Below are 26,332 nucleotides of genomic sequence, written 5' to 3'. Positions count from 1 at the left end.
AGGGGTGTGGGAGGTGCTGCCCCTGGGGGGAAGAACCCCTGGTGCCACACGGAGGGCTGAGGGGGTGGTCGGGTCTGTGGGCAGCGAGCTGAGCGTGAGCCCTTGGTGGCAGCAGGGAAGGTCACCCCGGGCTGCCCGGGGGAGAGCGTTGCTGTTGGGTTGAGGGCGGTGATCCTGCTCCTCAGCGCTGGGAGGGCCGTGCCGGGTGGTCTGAGGGCTCCCCAGCAGCAGGGCTGAGGCAGGGCCGCACAGTGAGGGGCCACAGAGCTGGCTGAGAGCTGGGAGGATGTGACAGGCAAGGGGAGGCTGAGGGAGCTGGGAGGATGTGACAGGCAAGGGGAGGCTGAGGGAGCTGGGAGGATGTGACAAGCAAGGGGAGGCTGAGGGAGCTGGGAGGATGTGACAGGCAAGGGGAGGCTGAGGGAGCTGGGAGGATGTGACAGGCAAGGGGAGGCTGAGGGAGCTGGGAGGATGTGACAGGCAAGGGGAGGCTGAGGGAGCTGGGAGGATGTGACAGGCAAGGGGAGGCTGAGGGAGCTGGGAGGATGTGACAGGCAAGGGGAGGCTGAGGGAGCTGGGAGGATGTGACAGGCAAGGGGAGGCTGAGGGAGCTGGGAGGATGTGACAGGCAAGGGGAGGCTGAGGGAGCTGGGAGGATGTGACAGGCAAGGGGAGGCTGAGGGAGCTGGGAGGATGTGACAGGCAAGGGGAGGCTGAGGGAGCTGGGAGGATGTGACAGGCAAGGGGAGGCTGAGGGAGCTGGGAGGATGTGACAGGCAAGGGGAGGCTGAGGGAGCTGGGAGGATGTGACAGGCAAGGGGAGGCTGAGGGAGCTGGGAGGATGTGACAGGCAAGGGGAGGCTGAGGGAGCTGGGAGGATGTGACAGGCAAGGGGAGGCTGAGGGAGCTGGGAGGATGTGACAGGCAAGGGGAGGCTGAGGGAGCTGGGAGGATGTGACTGGCAAGGGGAGGCTGAGGGAGCTGGGGGGATGTGACAGGCAAGGGGAGGCTGAGGGAGCTGGGAGGATGTGACAGGCAAGGGGAGGCTGAGGGAGCTGGGGGGATGTGACAGGCAAGGGGAGGCTGAGGGAGCTGGGAGGATGTGACAGGCAAGGGGAGGCTGAGGGAGCTGGGAGGATGTGACAGGCAAGGGGAGGCTGAGGGAGCTGGGAGGATGTGACAGGCAAGGGGAGGCTGAGGGAGCTGGGAGGATGTGACTGGCAAGGGGAGGCTGAGGGAGCTGGGGGGATGTGACAGGCAAGGGGAGGCTGAGGGAGCTGGGAGGATGTGACAGGCAAGGGGAGGCTGAGGGAGCTGGGGGGATGTGACAGGCAAGGGGAGGCTGAGGGAGCTGGGAGGATGTGACAGGCAAGGGGAGGCTGAGGGAGCTGGGAGGATGTGACAGGCAAGGGGAGGCTGAGGGAGCTGGGAGGATGTGACAGGCAAGGGGAGGCTGAGGGAGCTGGGAGGATGTGACTGGCAAGGGGAGGCTGAGGGAGCTGGGGGGATGTGACAGGCAAGGGGAGGCTGAGGGAGCTGGGAGGATGTGACAGGCAAGGGGAGGCTGAGGGAGCTGGGGGGATGTGACAGGCAAGGGGAGGCTGAGGGAGCTGGGAGGATGTGACAGGCAAGGGGAGGCTGAGGGAGCTGGGAGGATGTGACAGGCAAGGGGAGGCTGAGGGAGCTGGGAGGATGTGACAGGCAAGGGGAGGCTGAGGGAGCTGGGAGGATGTGACTGGCAAGGGGAGGCTGAGGGAGCTGGGGGGATGTGACAGGCAAGGGGAGGCTGAGGGAGCTGGGAGGATGTGACAGGCAAGGGGAGGCTGAGGGAGCTGGGGGGATGTGACAGGCAAGGGGAGGCTGAGGGAGCTGGGAGGATGTGACAGGCAAGGGGAGGCTGAGGGAGCTGGGAGGATGTGACAGGCAAGGGGAGGCTGAGGGAGCTGGGAGGATGTGACAGGCAAGGGGAGGCTGAGGGAGCTGGGAGGATGTGACTGGCAAGGGGAGGCTGAGGGAGCTGGGGGGATGTGACAGGCAAGGGGAGGCTGAGGGAGCTGGGAGGATGTGACAGGCAAGGGGAGGCTGAGGGAGCTGGGGGGATGTGACAGGCAAGGGGAGGCTGAGGGAGCTGGGAGGATGTGACAGGCAAGGGGAGGCTGAGGGAGCTGGGAGGATGTGACAGGCAAGGGGAGGCTGAGGGAGCTGGGAGGATGTGACAGGCAAGGGGAGGCTGAGGGAGCTGGGAGGATGTGACTGGCAAGGGGAGGCTGAGGGAGCTGGGGGGATGTGACAGGCAAGGGGAGGCTGAGGGAGCTGGGAGGATGTGACAGGCAAGGGGAGGCTGAGGGAGCTGGGGGGATGTGACAGGCAAGGGGAGGCTGAGGGAGCTGGGAGGATGTGACAGGCAAGGGGAGGCTGAGGGAGCTGGGAGGATGTGACAGGCAAGGGGAGGCTGAGGGAGCTGGGAGGATGTGACAGGCAAGGGGAGGCTGAGGGAGCTGGGAGGATGTGACTGGCAAGGGGAGGCTGAGGGAGCTGGGGGGATGTGACAGGCAAGGGGAGGCTGAGGGAGCTGGGAGGATGTGACAGGCAAGGGGAGGCTGAGGGAGCTGGGGGGATGTGACAGGCAAGGGGAGGCTGAGGGAGCTGGGAGGATGTGACAGGCAAGGGGAGGCTGAGGGAGCTGGGAGGATGTGACAGGCAAGGGGCAGACTCTGGTGATTGTTGGGGAAACAGGTTGTGGGAAATCAACGCAGATTCCACAAGTAAGTGTCTGTTTAAGTTGATAGAATTGGGTATTTCTTCAGGGTTTTATACATGAAATGTGAAACCCAGATTCCACAAGTAAGTGTCTGTTTAAGTTGGGTATTTCTTCAGAGTTTTATACATGAAATGTGAATCTAGCAACCCAGACCTGTGCTGTGAGAATGGAACTGCCCTGTGCTCGTGATTGTGACCAAAAGGAGAAAAAGATAAGGCTTCATAGTAGATAGCAAGAGGTACCTGTGATATAAAGCCTTCTTCCACTACAGGAAAGGACCACACACAACGAATAAGTTTATGCTGGTACAAATAGTTTATTACTCTCTCAGAATCATGTTTATAATCTTGTTGAGTATATGTTTTTAAGAAGGATAAAAGATACACTTTTCTTCTGAGCTTTCTTCTTGGAGATTTTTGAGATGTTGTATATTTTTGTGGCCTTGTAAAATTTTCTCATTTGTGGCTGGAATGAAAAAATCCTGAGAATTAGAAGTCTATTGTTGATTTTAAGTTAAAAAATCGCAGGTGACAATGAATGTCATGTGCTTCAGTGTGAGTGCAGGGCTTGTGCTGCTTAGCTTTTTTTTTTTTTTTATTAAAGAGGTTATAAAATAAAGGAAAGAAGAGAAAATGAATTAACTAGTTCAAAAGTACTTGAGAGACAAATAAATTCTCTTGGATGCTTTCTGAAAGCTTATGTGCCTGGGGGGTAGGTGATGTGCTATATTGGTTATAATGGTGAGATTACTAATGCACAAAATCTCCAAGTAGCTGATTTGCCCAAGGTCATGCATCAGTTAGTGTTAGAACCAGGAAAAAAAACATAGTGCAGAGAACTAACACCTTGCTGGAGTCACACCATAGCCAATTAGTTTCTCTTCCCCAATATTTGATTGCAGTACTTGGCAGAAGCTGGCTGGACAGCTGAAGGAAGAGTTGTTGGAGTGACACAACCTCGTCGAGTTGCTGCTGTTTCAGTGAGTTTGTCCATGTCCAAATTTTCCCTGTTTTCATTATAACCTCTGGCTTATTAGCAGGTTTAGCTGAATTGCAGGAATCAAAATTCCCTGAGCTCCTGAATGAGTAGATGTTCCTGCTTATCTTCCCTCAGAATTGCTGGTACTGTGCACTTAATTCAACCCGATGAGTAGGTCTTGCCAAAGATTCCAAGTCCAGAATTGCAGATGTAGAAGCTTTGAAATAAAATTGCATTGATCAGCAGAGCTATGTACAGAAGTTAGGGTTGTGCAGGGATGAGCTAGGATTGACTCTGGACTAGAACTGTGGTTCTGTGACCCTTAATTTCTTTCCCAAAGTAAAGCAGTGATGTAAACCTATGTTTAATAACATGGTGAGTGGAAGGAGGAAGAGGTTGTATACTTCCTTCTAGCAATTCATACCTAGTTTTATTGCACCTTTTTTTCTGTGGATTTTTTGTGGTGTTGTTGTTGGGGGTTTTTTTGTGCTTCCCTATGTAAGAGTGTTGGGGAAAAGAGGAACAATTTTATTGTGAGAAATCTTTTTATACACGTACTATGTGTAGGAGTGCATAACACCAGGTAGATATGAGAGGAAGAAGAGGGAATGCTGAGGGCAAAAGCTTGCACTCCCTGGTAACAGTCTGTACAGAAGGCAGCCAGTGCTCCTTGTCCTTGTATCTGGTGCCAAACACTGACTTGGTGGGCTGAAGTTTTTGCTGCAGCATCCTTTTTGTACAGAAAACTGAAGTGCCATCTTGTTATCCTCATTTTGCCTCTTCTTTATAAGCAGTGTTAAACTGTACCTGCAGCAAAACAGCTTATGCCTCTGGTAAACATGTAGCAGACTAAACAGCTGTACAAGTTACTGTTTCTTCTCATCCAGTATTTCTTGACCAGATCCAGCATGGTTAAGGTAACAGTCTCTAGCAGTGATCTGCATCCTGTGCTTTGGGAAGCCTGCCTGCAGTGTCCTCCCTTTTCTCCTTCACAGGGATCCAGCTGACAGTGCACGGTTCCACAGGATATGTTGCGTATACTGCAATGATTTCTCATTACAAACTTGCTTCTCTTTTCCCTTTGATGTTTTAACACGTTATTCTTTAGCCTAAAATAAAAGAGATGACTCTATTAGGACTTAGTGTATAGACACAGCAGGATTTTTCCTCAAGAGTGCTTTTGCAAACTGCCACTGAATGGCTGTTGCAGGGAGATGGGAGGTACAGTTGATGATTTATTGCTTTGTCTTGAATTGAAAGTGATCTTTTATTTTAATTGCTGCATTTATCCGCTTTCCCAGCTAGAGTATGGGGGTTGTCAGAAGTAAAGATGGGTAGTTGCAGAGCCATAAAGCATAGTTTAGAAATTCCTGAACTTCTGCTTGCTTTATTGAGACTGACAATTAGACTGAATGCTGGGGCTGAAAGTAGTAGAGTGATAAGATTCCAAGTGAAATAATGAATTCACTGCCTGTTTTGAATGTCATTCGACTGAAAGTAGCTTCCTCTTGGAATTCTACTGGAACTACTGTAGGTGCTGTGGAGTTTTATTGTGTCTGTAGCTACTGTATGTCTTTGTAACTTGCTGAGACCATGGCCTGATCATATTTCATATTCTATAGAGTAAGTCTGAATAACTCAAGATTTTTAGCTAAAGGCCCTAGGGTAGTACTGTCCCCAAAATTGTTCTTCTATTAATTATTTTGCTGGTTCTGTCTCTTTTCTGAATAGAAGATACTTCATTAAGAAAAGTAGCATTTTATTTAAAAAGAAAAAGTCTGAATAAGTTCAGAGACAGAGCATCTTAACTGCTAACTTTTTTCTGCATGCCATATACCTGTGATCTTCACCTTTTTCCATGCCATCTGTGTTCTTAAATTGCATTCTTAAAATTGCTGGTAGGTGGACCTTCCCCAGCATTGTCACTGGTTCAGTGACTGCCTGTGTAGGTCTATCAGAGGTACCTTTCTGGGATAAGTACTCTGTAGCTTTCCTGAGTAGCAGCAGTGTGAAATAGGATTATTCAGTTACACTACAGCATTTTAGAAGTATTTACAACTTGTATATTTAGTATGTGCTATCTCAAACAGAACTTTGTGTTTGAATGAGAACAAGTAATTCTTTGGGAACACTACCACTCTTCCTGTTTGGATGCCAGTTCTCTATGGACAAAACAATGATCCAAACTCTTCCTGTTTGGATGCCAGTTCTCTATGGACAAAACAATGATCCAATCAAGAGGTGCCCTGTGAGCTGTCTCTTGTTTATAAGAATCTCTTTGCTTAGGTTGCAGGCCGAGTCGCTGATGAAAGAGGTGCAGTGTTGGGGCATGAAGTTGGATATTGTATCCGGTTCGATGACTGCACGGATCCTCATGCTACAAGAATTAAGGTGAAACATGGACTGGAGGTGGTTACTCCAAAGGGTTAGCTGAAAGGTTTTTTTTGCAAAATACATGAGAACCTTGTGATGGACAGAAAAGAGACTAGATAGCATTTCATTTTTTCAGGTGGGTGCCCCAAAAGTGTGCTTGACGTGGCTGTGATTGTTCAAACCTTAATTAAAAAAATAAATGTTCTGGCAGTCACCATTTTAAAACTGAAGGAGATTTTCAAGGTGAGTATGGCCAGAGGCTGGTGCAGTGCTAGTGGGACCTGATATGTCACTCAAAGCCATGGTGAAAGGCTGCAGTGAATCACAGCTAAAATATCCTCACCACCTTATAAATAGATTCTGATTAAAAGTGCAGATAAAACATAAGATGATTAGGCTAACTGAGAATAATTTGATGTGGATTAAATAGCAAGCTTTGCAGCTGTTCTTTAGTACTGTGAGCAATATTAGTCTTGCTTGTGTTGCTACAGATGAGAGTTATGCTGGAATAGCAATGATGATGAATAATGAGACAATTTACTTTTTGATTTTTTTTTCTGTGGCTCTTTGAAGTGAAAGAAATTGAAATGTTTGTTCATTAAATGCAGCTGAATTTTTTTTTTAATGTGATGACTTATCTTTTGGAGTTGGAAATTTGGAGGTTTTTACCTTGCACACCAGTTCTTGCCTAGTTTAAGGCCACAGTTGGAGTCCCAGGTCAAAATACTTGTTAGATGGCTTCATAAAACTGTAGGGTTTCCACTGGCTAGAAGGAAGAAAGTGTTAAATTCAACTGTTGGGTTTTGTTTAAATGTTAAGGTTTATGTTCTGGTCAGAAGTGTGTGATAGATACTAAGTAGTCCACTTTGAGAAGGTCAAGACTAGATTGACACACAGGATGATATTACTGGTGGTGCAGATTTAGCCACATTACAGACAATGCTGAAAACAGCTTCTATTGCCATCTTTCAGTGTTGCCAATCTGTTTGTTAACTAAATAAAAAAAAATTATATTGGTTATAAAGCAACCACTCTGTCTCTGGGTTAACACTCAAGTACATATTTGGCTTCCATAGCTGAAAATGTATCACTTTAATAGGTCATTACAAAATTAAAGGCAAGGAAAAATTCAGGCAAAAATCTAGAAAATAATATTTTAAAAAATCGTATGGGTAATCAAGACTGCCTGGCAGGGTGAGGTTTTTTACATTTCTCTTTGCATCACTTCTAGTTTCTAACTGATGGCATGTTGGTGAGGGAGATGATGGCTGATCCTTTATTGACAAGATACAGGTAAGAAAACACGGAATGAACGCTTGCTGAAGGGTAATTTAGTAAACAACTGCATTTCTTTAGACTGATATTATAAGTATTATAAATTATATACCAAAATATGTGAACATTATTTTACAGGTTTGACTTGTTTATAAGACTTGGAAAATCAGTTGGTGATTGTAGCACCAACCACGGCAGGATTTGGTGCTGTGGCTTTGGAAGAAAAGCTAAATGGGCCTCATGAAATCTGAATTGCTTAATTTACTAGTTTTAAATTAACTTCTTCTTTCCAATGCTAATAAAAAAAATAAAAAACAAACACAGGCTATTCTGCTACCCAGAAAACTGGTGCAGTACAGTAAAGACAGACCTTTTTTCTTCTACCCCTTTCTACAAGTTGGCCTGAATGAAGAACAGTGTGTATGTACCATGTGGTGTTAGCAGCATTTTTTCTCCCTACTTCATTGCTGCACTTTTTTGAACTTCCACAGTTTTCTAGGTGATTGTAAGTAATAGAAGTCCAACAGCAGATTTCAAAGAATAATTTTTATAGAAGACGGGAAGACATTGATTCCAGGTTCTATCAAACCATTTCTGAAATCTCATTGTGCTTTATTCACAGTGTCCTTATGCTGGATGAAGCCCATGAGAGGACTCTCTATACAGATATTGCAATTGGCTTACTAAAAAAGGTTTGGTTTTTTAATGTTCTCTGTAACCATTTTCATTTTAATCCTTTTTTGTTAAAAATGTTTGTGAACCCATTTGAGAGAGGGTGATTTCTAGCTCCTCATTTATGCTACAGCCTGTTGTACATACCCAACTATTTACTTGAGACATCTGACTCTTGGGGTCTTCTGTGGCCTCCCCCCAATGATGAAATGTCTCCTTAGATGGTACTAGCAAACAGATGGTGTTCATTCTGCTGCTGCTGATTATGAGAAGTGATCTGACAGGGGGTTGCTGTTGGCACTCACCAGAAATTAGGGATAAATTATAATGATTACAGATTGACTACTCTTAAAATGTGTATCTGAAACTCCAACCAGTCATCAGCTTGTTAGATGTGTGGGTTGATATTGGTGCTTCCGTTCCTCAGCTGTCTTGTAGTTTCAAAGTAATCTGGAAGCTCTAAAACTTAGTTCTAGCCCTGCATTTTAGAAGATAGTTCTTACTCTTGTTCCTGGTCTCTGTCCTAGGTTCAAAAGAAGCGTGGGGATCTTCGGCTGATTGTGGCTTCAGCCACCTTGGATGCAGAGGTATAGCTCAGAGATTTGGTTTGAAATGGGATGACCTGAAGTGGCAGTTTCTTTTTCTGTTTATATATAGATCATTCTCTGTGCTGCTTGCTTCTTGTGAAGCTTTTATGCTGTTTGAGTGGTGAAGAAGAGAGGAAGGAGAACTGGAAAAAAAATCTGGGTAGTTAAGCTGCTGTGTTTTGGTTTTCATTTTGTATTAGTAAACTTTTTTTGGAAGTTAATTTAAATATAAATCTGCTTTTCACTTAATTATGCCTTTTTTCTCTTATGGATACTGTTCTGTTGACTTAAAGTGGTCTAGTAAGAGACATTGTTGTCAGCAAAGCAGAGCTGAACCAATAAACCAATAATTTGAGGCAACCATAGACCAGTAAAAATAAGTAATAAATGAATAGATTTAATTTCAGTGGGATCTTGCTAGTCCCCTGATTGACATGTGGGCTGTGGAAACTTATGTAACTTACTAAAAAGATTGTGAATTTAATTTTGAGTGGGCACAGAAGAAATGCTCTACCAGATCAGAGCAGTGTTTAATGCAGCCTGGTATTCTGTCTGTAGCAGCAGCAACAGTAGGAGATGCTGTTTAGGGAGGGCACATGAGCCTGCCTGCTGTGGGTCTGTTCCTTTTGAGCTGCTTCAGCATCTGCTGTGGCTGTAACAGGGATCTTGGACAGTACATTCCTGCTGTTTCCTTCTAGTATGTGTTTATGGACCTGCTGGTTTCTAATTTCTTTGAATCTGCTTGATGAAGCTGTAAGACTCCAGGACATCATGTAAGAGCAATTTTCAGAAGTTTGCCATCTGCTGTAGAATGAAGTACTTTATTTAATTAACTTTAACCCTCCTAGTTCTAGCAGGCTTTGTTTCAGGGTTTTTTTGTGTTTGTGTGTGAGTTTTTTGTTTTGTTTTGGGGTTTTTTGTGTGGGTGGGTTTGTTTGTTTGTTTTCAAACAGTCCCCCCAGAAAAACCCCAAACAATACAGTTTTACATTTCCTTTGTCGATTACCTTTGATTCTGTAAACCTCAGTATGTGTTTATTGAGCTGCTGTTTTCTAATTTCTTTGAATCTGCTTGATGAAGCTGTAAGACTCCAGGACATCATGTAAGAGCAATTTTCAGAAGTTTGCCATCTGCTGTAGAATGAAGTACTTTATTTAATTAACTTTAACCCTCCTAGTTCTAGCAGGCTTTGTTTCAGGGTTTTTTTGTGTTTGTGTGTGAGTTTTTTGTTTTGTTTTGGGGTTTTTTGTGTGGGTGGGTTTGTTTGTTTGTTTTCAAACAGTCCCCCCAGAAAAACCCCAAACAATACAGTTTTACATTTCCTTTGTCGATTACCTTTGATTCTGTAAACCTCAGCTGGGTGTCTTCTCAACCTTCTGCTCCTCAAGCAGATTCCCAGGTTTTTCAGTTCTCAGAAGGCAGCTGCTCCCATCTCCTTTATAATGTTTGTTGCTTTTCTCTGTAATTCTCCTAACTCCACTGCGTCCTTCATGAGATGTGGTTGGGAGAGCTTGCTTGTAGCTCAGCTCAGGTGTGCTGAGATGAACTTTAGTGGTAAATATCAAATGCCATAACTCTTGACAGGATGCTGTGCTTTGGTAGTACCTGCACTCCTACGTACTCTGTATATTAGGTAATATCACATTTGCCTTTGCAAATTTTTGGCTACCAGAAATCACATGTTTCAAACAGTTTAAAGTTAATGTGAAAATACTAACAGGAGCAACATTAGCATGACTATATAAAGGTTTGTGTAAGTGCAGAAAGTTTATCATGTCTCTAGAATGGTCATAAAAGTTGAGATGGATTTTTTGGGTTCTTAATGTTCGTTCTTCTGCTGTTAAATATTTAAAATACTTAATGGCAATAAATCTAAATTTATGAAGGTGTCTCACAATGCATAACATGAGTCAGGCTAACTTGGCTTATACAAAAAAAAACAACCAAAAAAGAGAATATGCAAGTCCTTCTCAGAACTTTTAGGACCAATAATTTCTAAGTTCTTTTTAGCTTTGAGTTCACTAGCATTATAGATCCAGTAAAAAATTTGGTTTTATGCTTTTCCCAACTGGATTAGCTGATCTAATTAATTTAACACCTCATTTCAATCTCTGCTTCTCAAAGTAATAAATAGGCAAGACAGTGTATGTGTGCTAAATATCTGAATCTCAGGCAGAATGGAAGGCAACAAAATCATACTTTGAAATTTGTTGAGTAGGAACTTTCTCAAAATACTGTCAAATTTCTGAGGAAAACACCCAAGTGGTTGTAATTAAACTTTATGTCTTTAGGTTTCTCCTTCAATCCTTTGAAGTATCAAACCAAAAGGGTGTGCTTGTTTTTATTTTTATGTAGAAATTCAGGGATTTCTTTAATCAAAACGATACCGGTGACCCCAACAAAGACACCAGTGTGATCCTTACTGTGGAGGGGAGAACATTTCCAGTGGACATTTTTTACATACAGAGGTGAGTTGCTGTGTGCTCTTGTCAGCAGTCATAAGGAGAGTGTGCAACTGTGGCATCATTTTGTAACATTCAATCTGAGAAGCATCTGGATGTTACTTAGAGCCACATACATGTTTTTAAGCTTACTCTGGTGTAAAGGAAACAAATGAATTGCTAAAGGCTGATTCTCAAGGTTACCTCCTGAACTAAATTTGGTGTGGCTGAGTTGTGTCCAAAAACTGGTGCTCTATTAGTTTCTCTTAGAAGTCAGGAGTCTGTTCTCTATTTTTCTGCTAATGTCTCTATTTTCTCTCCCTGTAGCCCTGTTCCAGACTATATAAAATCAACTGTGGAAACTGCAATGAAAATTCACCAGATGGAGAATGATGGTGACATACTGGCATTTTTAACTGGCCAGGTATAGACAGAAGCAATTCTTTTGCTTTACAGCACTGTGGCTTTGCAAAGCCACCTCAGTCTCCTGCTTTCCTTAGCTGAGCTTACTTTAATCTCATTAAAGATGACAAACATTTCTGCATTGATGGGAGCAGAATGAAGCCAGTCTGAAAGATTTTTAGAAAATGTAGTTATGATCTGTATGTATCAAAGCTAGTGCTGGATGAGAATTTTTCTCATTTAATGCTGTATACTTTTCAGCCATGTTAATAAGTACAACAGTATGTGGGGGTTTGGTGCTAGTCACACCTATGAAGTTGAGAGTGAATCATCATTAATAGTCAAGGCAAAGGAAATGTTCATTTGTTTAGCTTAACATCTGAAGTCCTTGACAGAAAAACAAATTGCTGTGAGACAAAAATATACCATTCTCTTCTGCTCTGTTTATACCTGTCAGCTCACTTCTCAGCCAAGAAGAGTAACTGGAAGGTAGTTTATAATTTTTCCAGTGAGGAGCTACCTTGAAGAGCTTCAATAACATCTTGCATGCTTTCAGAATAAGTTCTTCATCTTCATTATTGATTTGACTTTGAGTGAATTTGGTGTCTGACAAGAATATCTGTTGGAACAATTAGAATTATATTGAGATGCTTTTGGTGAATATTTTGTACAGTAGTGACAGCTATGTGATAGTAAAATGCAAGCTCTCTCATTCTGCCCCCTGCCTTGCTCTGGCTCTAGGAGGAAGTAGAGACTGTTGTTTCTATGCTCATAGAACAGGCTCGGGCCCTTTCTCGCACTGGAATGAAAAAACACCTCCGTGTTCTCCCCATGTATGCTGGGCTGCCTTCTCCTGATCAAATGAAGGTGTTTGAGAGAGTTTCTCGCAGCGTCAGGAAGGTAAGGCTGTCCTGTATTCTAAATTTCTGCCACATAGAAGGGTGTCTGCATTTCACAGAGTGTACATTTCATATTTGTGTCATAAGACTGTTGTAAACACTTACCAAAGGAGACTTCCTGCATTTCCTAACACTGCCTGTCAGGTTTCAGACTGTGAACCAGGAGCATGTGCTTTGGCTTCCCTTTCTATCTCTGATCAGTCCTAGACACATCATTCCTAACTCTACTGTCTACCTCATCAACTTCTCAATTTTCAAGAGTCTTTGTAGAACCCTGTGTTTGTCTATGTCCAGTTGCAGCTTCTTACACTCTGAAGTCCTCTGCTTTTACCTGATTTTATTCCTTTTTGTGATCTAAGTGTCTATGGCTGTTTTCCACCAGTAATAGAAAAGTAAGTGACAGAGTGGTCAAGTGCTAAGTTTTCACCTAAGAAACAAGACAAAACATGCTTGGTTTTAGTAGACAAAAGCTTTGTTTTGACTTCTGCAAGTCTTGCTCACATATTTAATGTCACAGAACTATATTCTCAGTCATGGTTGCCTGTGTTGGTGCTGAGATGAGCTGACAGAATTTCACAGGGGTGAGTTATTCTTGTGCCTGCTGGAGTCTAACAAGTAAAAGCATTCACCTGGTGTTGGACATCATTGAGAATAAATTCCTTTCTCTCCAGGATATGACATTAGTTGATTACCTTCCAAGATTTACTTTTTTAATTTCAGGTGAAATAAGAATTGGGTTTCCCTTTTTCATCTGGGAACAATTGTTTTTTAATATTTTAGCATACATATATATCTCTGAACATGAAACATTTAATCTGTTCTGTTCCTCTCCAGTGTTACAGGTAATAGTTTAATAAAACTGCAAGGCAGAAAGAAAATATTTTTGGTTTTCTACATGAGAACATTTGATTTACAGTCAGTTAATGGTTTTCTCTGCAAACGCTGCCAATGGTTTTCTCTGCAAACGCTGCCAAGTTCTTCTTTTGTGAAGAGAGAATAAACTTGAATGAGAAAGTGATTGTGAAGCTGTAAAAACTGAGCTTATCGCAAGCTGACAACTCTTTCTGCTATATATTCTTGTCATTTTGAGCTCCAGAGTGTGATTGCTGGAACTAGTGCATCTGAGATCTTTCAAGTGGCTTGGATTTGAGTCCTGATGCTGTGGTGCTTGGCAGTGTAACTGAGACCAGGGGGTCACAATATCCTCATTGTCTCTCTATCTTTAGGTGATAGTAGCCACCAACATTGCTGAGACCTCCATCACAATTCATGGAATTGCATTTGTAATTGACTGTGGTTTTGTGAAGCTCCGGGCCTATAACCCCAAAACGGCCATCGAATGCCTGGTGGTGGTGCCTGTGTCCAAAGCTTCAGCCAACCAGAGAGCAGGACGTGCGGGACGGAACCGCTCCGGGAAGTGCTACAGACTCTATACAGGTCAGTCCTCTGCTGTGTGGGGAAGGGAAACTTGCTGGCACTTCCATTTTGTTGTACAAAAGTCATTGTAGTGTTAGGTTAAGGAGAATAAAACTGTGTTTTTTCTTTCAGCAACAGATAGAAATTTCCCTTTTATTCCTCTGGCTTATTTAGAAATACATTATTCATATGTGCTGGGCATTGGAAACTAAATCCTTGTGTGAATCAGAAACACAAATTGAGCAGGGTAGGTACTATGTGATTGTTAGCACTTGCAAACCTGTAATGTTAATGCAACTTGCAGAGTGGCAAGCCTACTAAGAAGTTTATTTTTACATTATTTTTGCTTCTGAGGAGTTGCTTCAATTTTTACCACTCGCCTATAATGCTCTCTTCTGTGACTAAGATCTCCTTTAGGCTGTGAGTCTAACAGTGGACTCTGGAATTCCTTCAGAAAACTGAGGGAAAACTTTGTGTGGCTGCTTTTTCATAGTACTCTGGTCCTGCAAGCATGCTGGTTTTAAACTTTTCCTTGCCTCTTATTTTTAAAAAAAATGCTTTTCTGTAGTATTGCACACTGCCTTTTATTTTCTAATAAAAATATCTAACCAGAAGAGAAAGCATTTCCAGATTTCTGTAAAGAACTTCTTACGTTTCAAATTGAAGTGTAGGTGGGTCAACTACCGAGTCCTGCTGATTCCAAAGCAGCCAAAACCACTGAATTTTCTGTTTAAAACTATCTTGAAATCAGAAATTGGAGAAACACAATCTTGGAGTTGAGTCCTTTTCACACCTGTTAAATATTCTACTTGGTAATTTTAACTTGAAGTGAGTATGATTCTACCACGTTGATTGCATACAGTGAGGTGGAGCCCAGGCCCCAAGACCTTTGTTTTCTCCCACCACAGAGGAAGACTTTGAGAAGTTGCCCAAGTCAACAGTGCCTGAGATGCAACGCAGTAACCTTGCACCTGTCATCTTGCAGCTGAAGGCTTTGGGAATTGATAACGTGCTCAGGTTCCCCTTCCTTTCGGTGAGTCCCAGGCTGTAAAGTCTGTCACCCTTCTGTAGTGTAAAGAAGGGTCACAAGATGACTTGTTGATAACCCACAGAGCCGTTGACCAGTAACCACCTCCTGGTTAATTCGTCCACTATCAGTCAGCAAAGTAGAGTTTTGGGAATCAACTTGTGCAAGTAATGTGTGTGACAACTTAGAAACAACAACTGCTGATGGTCTAGAGTTTGCTGTTAGGAGTGTTGATAAAGGCCTAGAAAGACACACTCCTGAGATTTTGCAAAACTGTAATAATAGTCCCTTTGCACTGAATTTATTAGCAAATATGAAAAAAACCAAAGTATCTACAGAAGTAAACCTTTGCTTGTCAGTCTTGTTAAAAGGAGCAGTACCAGTTTTAGATGTGCTTTCTGCATAGTTTCTAGCTAGTCTTATATTGATGTGAAAAACATATGGTAACGTTGGAGGAAAAAGTTAAGTTACTGTTCTGATCCTCTCTGGCATCTCTGTGTACAAAGCAAGCATGCCTCTTCTAGCTCAGATCTTGAGAGCATCCTAGTGGTGATGCTGAGCCTGGGAGATGGTTTGGTCAGGGAAGGGTGTTAGGAAGAGTCTGAGGACTCTTTTTTCATTCAGCATAAGTAGAAGGTTAGATGGATAGAACTTCGGAATTTTGCCAAAGTGGAAGATAAAAGAATTTCTGCAAAAACCTATGTTCTATGATAAGTTTAAACAATGCACTTTTTTCTTCACAGCCACCTCCTGCACAGTCAATGGTGCAAGCTTTAGAGTTGCTGTATGCTTTAGGAGGTGAGAATATTACACTTTGCTTTATTTATAATTATGTTACAGGAGTTATGAAAAAAACCCTGTTAGTTTGGGTTTGGTGATTGGATGGACATTAGTCAAATTTGCTCTCTCTGCTTTGAGAAAGAGGAAATACAGCCTTGACTGGTGGAAACTTTGTGCTAGTGTGTTTATTTTCCTCTGGTTATTTCAGACAGGTAAGGATAAAAAAGGCAGCAAAAACTTATTGAGAGAAATTGGACATCTAATGCACAGAGTATAAACTACAATTTAGCTGTTTAGTTTGGGCAAACAGGTATCTTACAACTCATGTGTGTTTCCTTGCACCTTCATGGGAGGGACCAGCTCTTTGTCCCTACTGGGACAGGGCTCAGAGCTGATGAGGATGTTGGCTTGGTGCTCTCAGAGAGATCCTCTCTGTTTCTTCAGTCTTTACAGAGTGGTATGAAGATATAAATGGAATTCAGACACTAGCCAGCACACAAGTTAGACATTAAATTTACCTGCACTCAGGAAACAACTTAGCTAAGTTGTTAGATACTCAAGTGCTTAGTGTGGTGATCTTTCGTTTTGTGTTACTGTACCAGTGATGGAAACATGTAGCACTTGCAAGTATAAGCAAAAAAAGTCCAAAGTTTTGACATCTCTTTTGAGGTCAGACTGATGATAATAACCTTGAATTTAGCAAGCTTACTATAATTGCTACTTTGTTTATTCCTTAGTCAGTCTTAAAAAGTGTAGTTTATCTATTTTAAGTTTTTCTGTTAGCGTGTTACATCCCTTAGCTGATTTTGATGAGTGTGCAGGAACTCTGCCTGAACATTTTAATGTTTAAAAATCTGATGGTTGAATTTGGGAGAGGGCTGGAATTAAACCTGACAGAGAGTGTGCTTCCTGGTGGCTTAGAAATCCAGTGTCACATCTTAGTTTTCAGACCTTTTCCTTGATATGATTTTGAAGGTATGACTGACAAAAGTTATTAAGAGCTAATCTAGTTATAATATTAAAACTAAGTTATTGTTTGTGTCTTTGCTCTCAATGTAGTCTGGCTTATAGCTAAAAGCCTTGTGTAGTGTGGTGCTGTTGATGTTAGTGTTGTTGGTCCTGCAGCTGAGACAAAGTTCAAGCCTGTAGCAAGTCAAACGGTTCTGATTCTATTAGCTGTGAACACAAGGTGCAACCACTTAAAAAAACAAACAACCTTGATTGTTTCTAAAGGCAGCATGTTTCCTCCTGGATGGATTGGAACTATATTTCTCACACTCAGTGTCTGTATTTCAGTGCTTCATGCTTTTGAAAGCATAGGAATGAGCTCATTTGCATGCAGCTGGCAAAGAGAGTCTGCTACAGTTTTAGTATTGAACTTTCTGGTTATGCACAAATGAACAGATACACACACAAACTTCTAATCAAAAGAAGACAAAGCTAGTCTAACAGACCCCGAAAGCATAATTCAAAGTACTTTTGTACAATAGAGTATCTGGTTTTATTATGTTCCCTGAATTACTCATCACAGCTGATCCTCAAATTCAGTAGAGTCTGAACAACATTCTTAGTGATGTGGTTTAGTTTTAGGTAGTCCTGGAAGGAGGAGAGACTTGGACTTGATCCTTTTGGGTCCCTTCCAGCATGAGATATTCTCTCTTTCTATGATTCCAAATGTGTTCATTTGAGTTTTACTCATTACCTACTGTTGGATACTTCCAACACTCAAATCACAGTGTCGTAAGGTTTTTATACACAGTTTTCAATTCCTGTTTGTTTTGGTGAGTGGGATGTCTGATTTTGTTTATAGGAGGAACTGTTACATTGTTGGCTTTTTGACAGCTGTTTAATCTATGAATGCAACAAATAGAAACCTGACACAAGAACAAGTAAACAAAATGAAACTCTGATTTAAACTCAGCTTTTGTAGTTCATTCAAACTTAACAGTATTTGCTCCATAATGTAAATGTAAGGGAAAGGGTAAAAAAGATTGTGTAAGTTTTGGAAGCTTCCAGAGGTTTGTGACTGCTTCTACATCACTTACAAATGCTGTGTTGTAACTTGTGGCAGTCTGCACTCTTACTGTTCTTGTGGAGCTCTGCTCAGCCATGATTTTGCTCTGTGCTGATTCAGTTACATCTTGCAAAGGAGGGTTTCACTTAAGGCACTTGGTCTTGGCAACCATTTCAAGCTTGGAACAGGGACCTTCACAGTGGCTCAGAAACATGTTGCAAGGATGAATTCACAGCCAAAACCACCTCAGGGAAATGGAGAGGAAAGGTCAATAAATGGACTTATTTGCTGTTTGATGTTTTGGCAAAAGTGTTATGCTCATGGTGGCTTCAGAGAAAAGTACTGAGCTGTTACTCTGCTGGCTGCCCAGCTTTTGTAGCAAAGCAGAGAAGTGCTGATGTTGTTTAAGATGGAAAGAAATGTGTGTGATACACGGATTCACTCTCCAATTTTTGCTGAAGTGTAGCATTTTAAGGTGGTTTATTACTGAGATTTGAAATAAGTTGCAGAGGGGAAGCTGGCCAAGCATTTGCAGGTGCAGTAAGGATTTAATTTCTCTTATGCAAGTATGAACACGTATTTCATAATTTGCATTGTAATGACATGCAAATGTGCCCTGTAGGGTCAGGATCCTAGTGTGCCAGTGTGGAGCCAAGAGAGAAACTGGTGCAGAGCAGATGCTCTTAAGGGTGAGATAATTCTGTTGAATAAACACATCACTCGCCTTAGATTGATTATTTATTTTTTTTTTAGTGATGCAAACTGATTACATCAAGAGTATAACTTCTCAGCCTTCTCCTTTGATGCCTCTTTGAAAGTCTTGAGTTGTCAGTTGGAGTTATTTTTTTTTTTTAAGGATAATGTAGGAGGTAAATAAGCAAGTCATAAATGGCTTTATTTTTAGCTTTATTTTGCATACAAGACTTTGTTGAAGGTTTGTTTTTAAGTTGTCACCCATCAGAAATAACAGCTCTATCTAAGTTTAAAATAAAATGTTTTAATCCCTTAGCCTGTCACATACTGGTGGTTATTACTTGAAACATTTTAGTGACACTGTACTTGAATAAACTCTCTTGAGCATGTTTAATATTTTTTTTTTCAATATCTGTTTCTAAGAGGAGCTGAAGATCTCTGATTTCAAGTACATATATATAAACACACACAATGGTTGCTGTTCCAAACATATTCATTGCAGATCTTTTCTGTATAACATCTGTACACAAGCTGAATATATCCATGCAAAATTGCACAGAGATTTGTTGGATTCAGCAGAAGCCAAATTATTTTAGCTTGATGCACCAGTAGAAAGTTCAAAAGACGACAATTTCTCTTTTTTCCTACTTGGGAACCCAGTTATCTTTCTGTAGATGAAAGAGTTTATTCTAAGCTATTAATTGTGGAAGCACGTAAACTTCTCATATTGCTGTGGTCAAAGGAAAGTTATCATACATTAATTTTGACAGTTTATGTGACTTTGTATTTAAACATGTTACTTCATCATTTCACATGAGCTGCCTTTTGTACTTGTTTCTGAGGAAAAAGTTTTGATACTATGTGAAATATCTATTAGGTTTTGTTGAACAGTGCAGGGGTGTGGTGAGTGAATTAATACATTATCATAATAGGTGAGACGGTATCATATCAAATAATAAAGGAAGTAAAACATTTGGTAGAGGTATCTTTGGTTTTAGATGTGCTGACATCAGTTATAGGAGTTCTCGTTCCTTGACTTGATTTGTGGTTTTGCTCTGCTCTGTGAAGCTGAAGTACAACTGTGGTTTTTTGCCACCACGCAGTTTGACAAATAATATGTTGATATAATACGTGGGCCCCAGTTGTGTTTCCTCAGTCACTCTGCTGTGGTTATTTATGCAATCTACAGAGTTCCAGAGTCCTGTTATTGGTCTCTAGTTAATACATCCTAGTGTAGCTTTTCTCTTGTGCTCTGCCTCTTGGTCCTACCTCATACATCTTGGCTTACTTGCAGTTTTCTGTTCTCTTAATTCTCACTCTTTGCTGCCTTTTTTAGAGACCTCTTATTGTTTCCTGGATCTGTATTGGATTTCTTATTGTTTCCTGTGTCCTCTTGCTGAGGAAATGCTTTTCCATTTAAGTCCTTCTCTGAAATACCAGCATAGTGCTCTGGATTAGAAGGTGACCCAATGGTTTGCATGGGTGAAGCCTCACTGCAGGTGTCTGCCTATAGGAGGCCACCCAGCTGAAATGGTGAATGTGCAGGTTGCTTGGTGACAACTGGGAATGGAAAAGCAAGCTGGGTTGCCTCTGTCCTATGCCATCTTCAGTAAGAACAGCCACAATTGAACCATGACTGGCAGTTCAGTTATTGATTATGCAGACTAAACTGTGGAGAGTCTTCATCATCTCTACATCTCTAGATTATATTAAAGTTAAATTATTTTTCTCCATGACCTAAGCTGATGTCACTCAGAAAAATGACACCCTACTCCACCCCCCAGTGGTGCTTTCTCTTTCTACAATTATGCCTGTTCCATAATTATGCCCTTTTTAGTTCTCATTAGGAGTCCTTCTGTTTCCCATCACCATGAGCAAAGGTGGTGCTAAGTACTTTAAAAGGAGATGCATGAGTTTATCAGCTAATAGGCACCCTGGCCACCTCATTGACTTTGGCTGCAAGTTTTATAAATCATTGTCAGTAGCAATGTAACTTTGTCAAAATGAAGAAACTTGTGTGTTTAAGTATGCTAAAGAAAATAATAATAGCAGTGACCCATAGGAGAATAAATAAATATTAAGAAATGCATTTAAGCTCAGTTTACTATACATTCAGAAATTCTTAGGTGTATTTGCTATATTTAAGTTCTTAATTCTGCTCTTTAGTACACATTCAATTTCTAAAGAAGACTTTCTGTGCTGCATTTGCCTGTATCACACCTCAGTTTATTCCTGTGCTGCAGGTTTGGATATGCACTGTCGTTTAACAGAGCCTCTTGGCATGAGAATAGCAGAGTTTCCTTTGAATCCTATGTTTGCAAAGATGCTTCTGGAATCAGGTAAGAGAAGGAAAATCAGGTATTTTTTTCATAGTCTAGTGTTGAGTAGAGATTGTTGCCTGTAGTGATCATTTGTTCAACTTGAAACAGACTGTGTGCTTTGTCTTGGGATGGTATTTAGTGAAAAGAATTGGTTAAACTCATGGGCTTCTAAGAAATAATCAGTGTAACTAACACATTTAAGACACTGATTCATAAGTTTAACACATATGCCTAAAGTTTTGCATTAAAGATGTTCACTGTTATATACCAAAAAAATCCAGCAGTTTAGCATATTTAATTCTATAAAAATAGATTTTGCTTCTTTTCCTCTTTATTCTGTATGGGGATAAGTGGAATGGAAGAGGATTTTATTTAATTAATTTCTCCACTTACTCCTCAGGAAATTTTGGCTGCTCCCAGGAGATTCTGACAATTGCTGCCATGATGCAGATTCAGAACATCTTTGTGATCCCTCCAAATCAAAAAGCTCAGGCTGTAAGTTCAATCATGTCTCAGTTTCTTTTTGGTCATGCCATGTATTTGTATTTCTGCTAAGTATGTTATTGACACTGATTACAGACTGCAAGTCTGTATGAAAACGAAACAAAGACTTTAGCTGCAGGTGTTGGTTGTAGGTAAAAGAAGGAACTGAATAACAGTGGGAACCTTGAGTCTTCTACTAGTCTGAAAAGCCTCCTTATGATAACAAGAAACATCCTCAAACACTCCTTCCTTTCAAGAGGAACAAAAAAGAAAGTATTAGGATGTAGTAAATTCTTTAAAGGTAGCAGGAGCCTAAATTTCACAGATCCCTCTCTTGGATTTTGGGGGCTCATTTTGGGTTAATTTTTATAATTTCAATTTTAAAAGTGCTCCTGAATGTAGGTAGGATAGTAAAATATTGCTGTTGCCAGAGGAACTACCCTATATGACTTGGATAGTCACAGGAAATATGGAGATGATGGGAAATTAAAGTATTGGATATAATTTTTACAAAAATCAGCCTACCTATAAAAATACATTTCTTCTTCTTCTTCAGGCCAGGCACCACAGAAAGTTTGCTGTGGAAGAAGGTGATCATCTCACTATGCTTAATGTTTATGAAGCCTTTGTCAAAGTAAGTCAGTTCAAGTGTATGTGGATTTGTAGGAATGGGAAGAACTTGAGGTCTTCAGTTCTGATTCTGGAAGTTCTGGGTATAGCATACTAAAAGCTGAGAACTTACCAAGTCTATTGATAACTCTGCTTTAGAGGGTGATCTATTTTGCCACAGACCTGTATTTCTTGTGAACAGCAAATAGAAATAATTTGGTTTGTGGACAGCATAGCGGTCTTAAGGGTAGACAACTGTATTTACAAGGACTCTGGAGCCTAGGAATAGCAGGTATCCAAATTCCAAAGGAAATTAATTTTCTCTCATCTTTTATTTAGAAGTAACTGAGTTTTACTGATTATAAACTGCATCTAAATCTAGTAGTCTTTTTATAAAAAATACCTCATTCATCATCATATCCTCTTTTTCATTTGCCTTATCTATTTACACTAGGGTTAACCACCAATCTTAATACTTCTCTGTGAGCTGAGGTTTTACTTAATGATTTTTCAAGTGCTTTGTCTGTTTGGAAAAAGTCTATTTTGCTACTATAAAGCACTTCTGTAATAATAGATTTGCAACAGTGATGAGTTGAAGCAGTATGACCAGTCAAGTTCTCTCTCCCCAGCTCCAAAGCAATCAGTCAGGCACCAAATGGATTTAGCCCTTTAAATTGAATATCTTAGAAACAGCAACATGCAGAGGCTTTTGGAGAAAGTGGAGAGATAGCTCTTTGCATAGAGAAGACCAATGAAAACAGTGTACAGAAAAGGTGGTTTACATTTTGAGATTGAAAACAGCTTACTTTATGAGATGTGTGACTGGAGTGACCCATGCTATTCTCTTTCTCCACATGTGAAGAAATGAAGCATATTTGTTTGAAAATACTACCCTTGCTAGTTGCTGTGTAAATAGGTAACTTTCAGAGAAAACTGCAATAAATATGGTGCAGGAGAGACAAGAAAAGCAGAACAAGGCTATGTTATCCACAAGGCATTGGGTTTTACTACACTGATGGTATCTCACTGTAATTTTTTTCTGTTCTTCTCACTATACAGCACAGCAAGAGCTCTCAGTGGTGTCAGGAACACTTTCTGAACTACAAAGGGCTTGTTAGAGCTTCTGTTGTAAGAGAGCAGCTGAAAAAGCTCCTCGTCCGCTTTAAAGTGCCAAAGAAGTCCAGTGAAGGTGACGTTATTTTTTTACCTGTTGTCCAATACATACTAAAGGTAGTCTCCAGATTGTCACTCTGCTTCCTACTTCTTTTGTAACCTTTGGAGTGTTTTCTCCCTGGCCTAAAAATAATGCTAATTAAAACTATAAATTTTTCATTAAGATGTCTGCAGAAGAGCATTTTAGCCCACTTCTACGTTTAACTCTTAGTCCAATCTTAATTAGCTAAGCTTTCCAGCAGAAAATTATGACCATTTATTATATATTTAATGGACAGGTTTACTAAAATAGTTATAAATAGATCACCCTGTTCTCTCTTTTGACTTTTCAAGAACCCATTTTTCTGGTATGTTGCAAATGATGTGTAGTCATTGGGATCTGATCTCCAGGGGTGCTGTGCCTGACTAGTTCTCAGCACTTGTCTCTAACTGCTCTGAAAAAACAGACCTCAATGCTTGACTGCCACACAAGGCTGCTCTAAGGACTGTGCAGGCATCTGCATGGAGCCTCCGTTGGCTAGACTGGTTTTTATGTAGTCATTCTGATTTTCTGTGCAATTGAAGTTAAAAGAGCACAAGGTTTGTCGGCCTTGTCTTTGCTGTCAAAGCCTGATGCACTGTGAAAAGTTGTTTGAGATTAGTAAGTGGTATTTTAGGAATTTTTGCCATTCCGTTGACTCATTTTACAGAAAAATTCTTTCCAGGTGATCCAGATCCTGTTTTGAGGTGCATAGTTTCTGGATTCTTTGCTAATGCAGCTAAATTCCACTCTACTGGAGCTTACAGGTAAAAACATAACTTTGTTACAACAGTTGCTTAATTTAAAGCTCCTTTGACTGGATAAATTTAAGTATAATCAACAAACAGCTGCTTCGTTTGACACTTGAAATAAGAAATATGTAGCAATTGATTTACTAAATATTTTTATTTAAGTTTTGTATTTTCAAATGTTTCAATGTTTACCTCTTCTCTTTGGCAAATATAAATAATTAAATGATCAATAGTGGGAAGCTGTTAGTAATAGTAATTAGCTTGTGTTTGTAGGAGCAAGTCCAGCTATAGTGCAAGTGTTGCCTGGTTTCATGTGTTCATTAAATACACATGTTTTTAATTTGCTCCAGCTCTTTCATTGTTGCCTTTTATTAACATTCTTGCTGGGAATTGAAGGAACCAAGCATTAAGCTATAAATAGATGTCTGAAATAGTATCTTGCTTTCAAGGACTATTCGTGATGACCATGAACTTCATATCCACCCCACATCAGTGTTGTATGCAGAGAAGCCTCCACGCTGGTAAGTTAAAGCTGTTCTCACTTGTTCTGTGATTTTTATAAGACATTCTCAGCATCCAGATGTTTTCATGAATGATGAAGAAGGTCGCTGGTCCCACAGAGAGAATTCAATTGGTATTTCCTTTGCAACTTCAGGCAAAGATAAATCCCCAGATAAATTGCCCCCAGATAAATCAGGAAAACAGAATGACATATAACTGTCAAAAAAAACCCTAGGTAGAACTAGGATTAATTTGCTTTTAGAAAGTCAATTAAGGAAGTATCTTGTCACATAGATGCTGAAGTAATTGCAAGTGGCTTGCTAGGAGAAGACATATATGTAAAAAGGATGATGTGAGAAGTTAGGGCTGTCTAGCAGATTTAAGAAAGAAATGGTTGTACTTTCATGTTAGCTGAGGTATTACCATATTGCATGTCAAAGATGCTCTGATAACAAACAGAAATATGTTTTTAACTATCAGATCAGCATGATGAGTATTTGGTCTCCTGTCCTTCTTTGGCTGTTGCTGAGATTCTGAAGGATAAACTTGGCCAGTGTCGTTTGTTATCTATGGACTGGACACCTACAGCTGGTGCACAGGTTTGCAGAAGAGTAACTGATTGGAGCTTAGCCACCAATTGCATTGCTCACCAAATAAACATTAATCCAGCTCACTGTATCAATTCCTCAGGGCTGAGTTGAGCAGACTGTAGCTGAAGTAATTTTTGCCACCGAAACAGCCTGATTTACTGCTATTTTGCCACTTTTTTTAACCTCTTGTCACTGCTTTTAAAAATAAAACAATTTATTTGAAATAGTATACTTTGCAAATATACCTACTGTAAGCAAGAAAATTTCAGAAGTAACATCCTGAAAGAAGTTGAGTTATGGGAAAGTGACAGGCAGTAAGAAGAATAAATTGAGAAGAAATGCATAAAGAAAATCTAGTGGGAGGAGGGTTCTGGCAGAATTCTATGCTCCAGCATATGCATCCTCCAGGGCTCAGCTTTTAGATTATGAGCCCTCAATGTGGAACTTCAATCCCAGCCTTGGACACTTCCAGACATAGAATCACAGAATGGTTAAGGTTGAAAGGGACCCCGAAGATTATCAGGTACCAACCTCCCTTCTATGAGCAAGGAGAAGCAGAACAGGAAGCAGCTTGCTGGAAGTCTTGAATGGCAAAACCTTAAGACTGCCCTGTGCTTCACAGCTTGTTTGCTGTTGGTAGCAGTTTTTTTGGGGAAAAAAAAATCTCTTTTTGGACCCCTGGGTTGCAGAACAAACACAGAATGGTCCTCCAAGGCCATGTAGTATTGCCACCACCACCACCTAAAGATGCTGCTGGCTCATGGCATCTTATAAGACAGGAGTTTAACTTATTCAGCAACCCTGATTTCAGTGCTACTACTGCCTAGGCAACCATCCTATACTGAGAGTTTCAATTCTCTGTTACAGGTGTATGTAAAACATGTTCTCATTTTTGTTTGTTTTCCTCAGATTTCTCTTTAGTTGCATTAGTTAGTATGTCTCTGTATCTGGCAGAGAAGATAATTTTGGACTCTTTCCTCTTTGCTTTTGAGAGCAAAATATCAATTAAGGAGAGACCACAAACAGTGTGGGTTTGCAGCTCTGCTGTGTATAGCAGGCAGATCATGACTGAGGGTTTGGTGACTAACGCTTCAGTGCGTGGGTTTGTGCTTCCTTGGTGAAAATGACTTTCCCTGCTGAAGGGTAACTTCAGAAATAGGTTGTCTATGCTGACAACCTGCTCATGCTGCAGCAGGGATTGAGTCCACATGGCTATCTGTTTCTAAATCACTAACCAGGAGATGTTCTGGTAGTGCTTAAGGATTAGAAGAAGAAATCAGCTTGATCTTGCTTGTCTGCAGACAGGCCCTAGGGACTGGCATGCCCTGATTTGAGCAGTACTTGTTATGGGCCCAGGACTTTGGTGCTTTTGACCTCCATCCTCAAGATACCGTGGACTAACTCATGTTCGTCTTCCAGAGCATCTGTTAGGAGTCCCTCTTGCCCCCATTATAATTCTTTCTTTTATACCTTGTGCCCACATGTTCTAGTAGTATGTGAAGAGGTTTTTAATGTCAGTCTAAAGTTTGTCTTAATGTAGAGTACTCTGAACAACCAGAGGGAAAG

At 41.2% G+C, this 26,332-nt stretch overlaps 1 protein-coding gene across 1 annotated transcript in view; it reads left to right on the top strand.

Annotated features, from left to right (window-relative positions):
- Positions 1-26,332, top strand: part of DHX35 (DEAH (Asp-Glu-Ala-His) box polypeptide 35) — a 38,805-nt gene that overhangs the window by 9,374 nt on the left and 3,099 nt on the right. The window contains exons 2-19 of the mRNA XM_009994053.1: positions 2,712-2,765; positions 3,663-3,740; positions 6,026-6,130; positions 7,344-7,405; positions 8,010-8,079; positions 8,587-8,646; positions 11,002-11,114; positions 11,415-11,511; positions 12,231-12,389; positions 13,615-13,825; positions 14,713-14,837; positions 15,575-15,629; positions 20,562-20,657; positions 21,040-21,134; positions 21,679-21,756; positions 22,791-22,920; positions 23,609-23,690; positions 24,125-24,196. Coding sequence (XP_009992355.1) covers positions 2,712-2,765; positions 3,663-3,740; positions 6,026-6,130; positions 7,344-7,405; positions 8,010-8,079; positions 8,587-8,646; positions 11,002-11,114; positions 11,415-11,511; positions 12,231-12,389; positions 13,615-13,825; positions 14,713-14,837; positions 15,575-15,629; positions 20,562-20,657; positions 21,040-21,134; positions 21,679-21,756; positions 22,791-22,920; positions 23,609-23,690; positions 24,125-24,196 — 1,742 coding nt within the window. The remainder of the gene's footprint in view (positions 1-2,711; positions 2,766-3,662; positions 3,741-6,025; positions 6,131-7,343; positions 7,406-8,009; positions 8,080-8,586; positions 8,647-11,001; positions 11,115-11,414; positions 11,512-12,230; positions 12,390-13,614; positions 13,826-14,712; positions 14,838-15,574; positions 15,630-20,561; positions 20,658-21,039; positions 21,135-21,678; positions 21,757-22,790; positions 22,921-23,608; positions 23,691-24,124; positions 24,197-26,332) is intronic.

This window comes from Chaetura pelagica, unplaced genomic scaffold (assembly GCF_000747805.2).
Source record: "Chaetura pelagica isolate M959 unplaced genomic scaffold, ChaPel_1.0 scaffold143, whole genome shotgun sequence".
Taxonomy (NCBI): Eukaryota; Metazoa; Chordata; class Aves; order Apodiformes; family Apodidae; genus Chaetura; species Chaetura pelagica.
Note: the sequence above shows the minus strand (reverse complement) of the source record. Positions and strands in the feature narration are given on the sequence as shown.